The sequence below is a fragment of the Taudactylus pleione genome, unplaced genomic scaffold, assembly GCF_031769625.1.
Source record: "Taudactylus pleione unplaced genomic scaffold, aTauple2 ptg000620l, whole genome shotgun sequence".
Taxonomy (NCBI): Eukaryota; Metazoa; Chordata; class Amphibia; order Anura; family Myobatrachidae; genus Taudactylus; species Taudactylus pleione.
The window spans coordinates 608,778-613,710 of NW_028285022.1; the positions used below are offsets into that span (position 1 = coordinate 608,778).

At 44.1% G+C, this 4,933-nt stretch overlaps 1 protein-coding gene across 1 annotated transcript; it reads right to left on the bottom strand.

Annotated features, from left to right (window-relative positions):
- Positions 1-704: 704 nt before the first annotated feature.
- Positions 705-3,294, bottom strand: AP5Z1 (adaptor related protein complex 5 subunit zeta 1). Its single transcript, XM_088454600.1, has one exon. The coding sequence runs from the start codon at positions 3,225-3,227 to the stop codon at positions 891-893; it is 2,337 nt and encodes a 778-aa protein (XP_088310726.1). The 5' UTR covers positions 3,228-3,294; the 3' UTR covers positions 705-890.
- Positions 3,295-4,933: the final 1,639 nt, after the last annotated feature.

Genomic DNA, 4,933 nt, shown 5'->3' on the forward strand with positions numbered 1-4,933 from the left:
TCGGTGCATTCCCGGCAAGACTAGTCGGTGTTTTAAAGGGGCAATTATTTATAAAGGTAAAAACAGATTTGTTTTGCCTCTTCAAGCACTGCCCATTTAAAACATCGGGGAGAGTCGCCGATGCTTGAAATTTGCAGACTATTACAGGTACCCACAAGTCTTCTAGTGTTCATTCTAGCACCCTGCACCTGCTAAAACTTGTGCAGTTCCTCTATGCTGCCAGGGGTGTCGCTCTCTGCTCTGCTGCTTCTAGCACACAGACTGCTTAATCTCAGTAGTTTGTTGCATCAGCTGAGTGTGCTAGAAGCACCAGAGCAGAGTGTGACACCACTGGCAGGATAGAGGAACTGCAGGGTTTGGGACAGGTGCCGGGTGTTAGAATGAAGACTAGTCGTCTTTGCATTTTCAGGAAGTGGTATGCTGGTTTCACTGTGTCTTGGACCTAGAGAATTGCATAGGAACGGTTTATGACTTTGCACCTGATGATTATGATAAACTGCTTTGGATTTAGTGAGAGCGGTTTGTCTTGTACATCTTAGGATGGGGTTCTGCCCCCCTATGTGGGCTACTCACTAACAGGCTCCAGGTGCAGCCTTTGGACTATTTCTTGTGTATATATTTGAAGGCTCTGATTACGCATCGCATCTATACAGCATTAGGCTCTCAGGTGTACTCTGTAGTTGACAATGACAGATAAAACAATCCGTAGTCAAAAAAAATTAATTCAGACAAAATATCATACATAGAGAGCTTATGTTAGAGGTTAGATGGACACTACAGCTGCTGATTAATCACATCCACTGCACGAAGCTTGGAAAGTGTAATGTGCAGATCTGAGAGAGGATCACCTACAGCATCTCACAGGGCGTAAGTCAGATCAGTCACCCTGGCTACATCCTGTCCCTCTGTAGCAGACAGCTGGCCGTACGGATAGCGAGTGGCAGCGAGGAACATGGATCGCTGTGAAAACTGGGCTTCCAGACGTCAGAAGAAGGAGTCAGCGCAAACTGGGCCACGCTGGGCACCTTTAGCAGATTTAATAGCTCAGTGGCTCTTATAAGGATCTGTTCACTGTCTTCCTCACCGTACGCTGATATCATGGCTGAGCTCTGTACACAAGACCTCATCTTTGATAAGTAAAGAGAAACCCTGGGAATGAGGTCCTGGCTGCGGGATGCCAGTTTGGTGAGGGTCATCATAAGTGTGGTGATAATGCGTGGTGAAGAGTTGGTCGCACTGGATGAGCCACGATGCTGTGTAATCTCAAAAAGTAAAGCTTCTAGCACCTCAAAGAACTTGTTCACCTGCTCCACGGTGCATCTCTTGTCATAAGACACCGACACATATTCGCCCATGGCCCACACCACGTGGGTAAAAAATGGCTCCTTGGTTTGGATGTTACCAACTGTGCTTACAAAGTCTAGCAGTTCACGAGAGAGCTCTACAACAACAGAGGGGTGCAGACAGCACAAGAGCGGGAGCTGGGAACTGAGAACTCTCTGGACATCAGTTTGGAACGTCGGCAAGTCGTACAAAAGGCCGCTCCGCTCCAGAAAAGTTAGTACTATTTTGTTGATCAAAGGGCCATCTGCAAACTTTGTGATGATGCGGACATAGAGCTGAAGGAGGCACGGAACAATCTGCGCACACTGCAAAACACGAGCGGAACTGTTCTTATCGGAGAGGATCTGGCGAAGCAAGTTTAATCCATCTGGTGGTGGTCCACGCCAGGCCTCATTTCGTAAAAAATATTGGAACATGGGCCTGTAAAACGGATGTCGAAAAGCTTCGGATGAACATGAAGGAAGCACTGAGGGATCCATGGTGGATTTCTCTGATGACAAAGCAAAGCTGTGCTGGACCTCCATAGCAGCTGTAAGACAAGGTAGGTCAATCAAAGAGTGAAGCATCTCAATGGCAGAATCAGGGTTTACTAGGCCTGGGAGAAGAGCCACAAACTCCATTATTAGTGGCGAAGCGTTCCACGCCAGAAGCTTCAGGATATTGGGGAAGCTACCTCTAAAAGCCTCCACGTTCTCCGACAGAAAGCTGCCATTGGTCCTGCAGAACCTGATGAACTGGAAAGGGAAGAGGGGCTGATGGAACAAATCAGCTGGAACTTTGGTGAAAAGGTGCCTGTACACGGCTTCTGACTCCACGGCAGCCGATTCGCTGTGATTTAGGTAGAACTGGGCGACGGGCAGCAGAATGGCGGCCAGCGAGGAGTCGGAGCACAATCTCCCATGCAGGATCTTCATGAGGGGCAGCGTGCGGTAGAGGAATGACGCGTCCTGCTTGCACAGGAGGTCTATGAGGGTGACCGCCTCCACCAGGCAGGCTCTCTGCAGGTCCACGTCCGCCTTTCTCAGGGGCTTCCGGTTACACTGCTCAATCAGCCTCAGGCAATACTCAAAGCTCTTCTCCCTCAGCCGTTCCCGCGGGGGCAGGAGGCGGCTTGAGGTGGAGGAAGCGGACACCATGGAAACCACCGACCCCTCCACCTCAGACTTGTCCTCCGCCCCAGCTGTCCCATAATGCAGCAGCCAGCGGCGCAGTGCGGAGAGGGCCTGGACGTTCATCCACTGCTCCTCCGTGTAGTTCTGTCCAACGTTCAGCACCGTGAAGAAGTCGGTGGCGACAGCTCCGTCCACCTCGGATATCTGGCCGAGCGGCTTAAATCGGGGGCCAGTGAAGATTCCCACTGGGGTGGGGGCGGCCCCCGGGTGCACGGCGTAGCGCAGCCAGTCGGCCATCTTCCTGTTGATGGTGTTGACATTCTCCTCCTGCAGACCCTCCGGACAGGCGCTGACCACACGCAACAGCAGGGGGAGGAGGGTTCTCTGCCCCTCAGGGGCCCGCGACTCCAGGGCTCTGCATATGCGGGGTCCCAGCGCCATGACGTGCGCAGCCGGGCTCAGGGGGTACAGGGGGGTTCCCAGTGCTGGGCTGCCCCGGGGGGAGGGGCACAGCAGGCACATGATGGCCGCACACAGGGCCTGCACCTGAGCCCGGGGGCTGCACACACTCTCCTCTATCTGCCCCACAAGGGCGGGCTCCAGGCGTCGGCGCCCCCTGCTGGCGGACAGGATGAGGTGCAGCCGCCGCAGGCTGTCCAGGCTCTCCGGCTCCCAGCAGTGCTGGAGGCTCCGGGCGCAGAACTTCTCCAGCTCCTCATCGCTCAGCTCCCGGGCCTGCCGGAGCAGACTGTCCGCCGCGGCGCTGTACATCGCCCCGTGCTTCCGGGTCACTCAGCTTCCGGCTTCCGCTCACGGGACAGCCGGCTTCCGGCGCTTCATAAATGTTTTCCCCCACGCAACATGGTCAGTGCTTCCGGTACCGCAGAGAACTCAGCCTCCACTTCCTGTGTGTACGGGAATAGACGCCGGTGTCATAGTACTGCCCATATAGTTATATTATTATTATTATTATAGATCAGTGTCATATTACTGCCCATATAGTTATATTATTATTATTATAGATCAGTGTCATATTACTGCCCATATAGTTATATTATTATTATTATATATCAGTGTCATATTACTGCCCATATAGTTATATTATTATTATTATTATATATCAGTGTCATATTACTGCCCATATAGTTATATTATTATTATATATCAGTGTCATATTACTGCCCATATAGTTATATTATTATTATTATAGATCAGTGTCATATTACTGCCCATATAGTTATATTATTATTATTATAGATCAGTGTCATATTACTGCCCATATAGTTATATTATTATTATTATAGATCAGTGTCATATTACTGCCCATATAGTTATATTATTATTATTATTATAGATCAGTGTCATATTACTGCCCATATAGTTATATTATTATTATTATTATAGATCAGTGTCATATTACTGCCCATATAGTTATATTATTATTATTATTATAGATCAGTGTCATATTACTGCCCATATAGTTATATTATTATTATTATAGATCAGTGTCATATTACTGCCCATATAGTTATATTATTATTATTATATATCAGTGTCATATTACTGCCCATATAGTTATATTATTATTATTATAGATCAGTGTCATATTACTGCCCATATAGTTATATTATTATTATTATAGATCAGTGTCATATTACTGCCCATATAGTTATATTATTATTATTATATATCAGTGTCATATTACTGCCCATATAGTTATATTATTATTATATATCAGTGTCATAGTACTGCCCATATAGTTATATTATTATTATTATAGATCAGTGTCATATTACTGCCCATATAGTTATATTATTATTATTATATATCAGTGTCATATTACTGCCCATATAGTTATATTATTATTATTATATATCAGTGTCATATTACTGCCCATATAGTTATATTATTATTATTATTATATATCAGTGTCATATTACTGCCCATATAGTTATATTATTATTATTATATATCAGTGTCATATTACTGCCCATATAGTTATATTATTATTATTATTATATATCAGTGTCATATTACTGCCCATATAGTTATATTATTATTATTATATATCAGTGTCATATTACTGCCCATATAGTTATATTATTATTATTATTATATATCAGTGTCATATTACTGCCCATATAGTTATATTATTATTATATATCAGTGTCATATTACTGCCCATATAGTTATATTATTATTATTATATATCAGTGTCATATTACTGCCCATATAGTTATATTATTATTATTATAGATCAGTGTCATATTACTGCCCATATAGTTATATTATTATTATTATATATCAGTGTCATATTACTGCCCATATAGTTATATTATTATTATTATAGATCAGTGTCATATTACTGCCCATATAGTTATATTATTATTATTATAGATCAGTGTCATATTACTGCCCATATAGTTATATTATTATTATTATATATCAGTGTCATATTACTGCCCATATAGTTATAT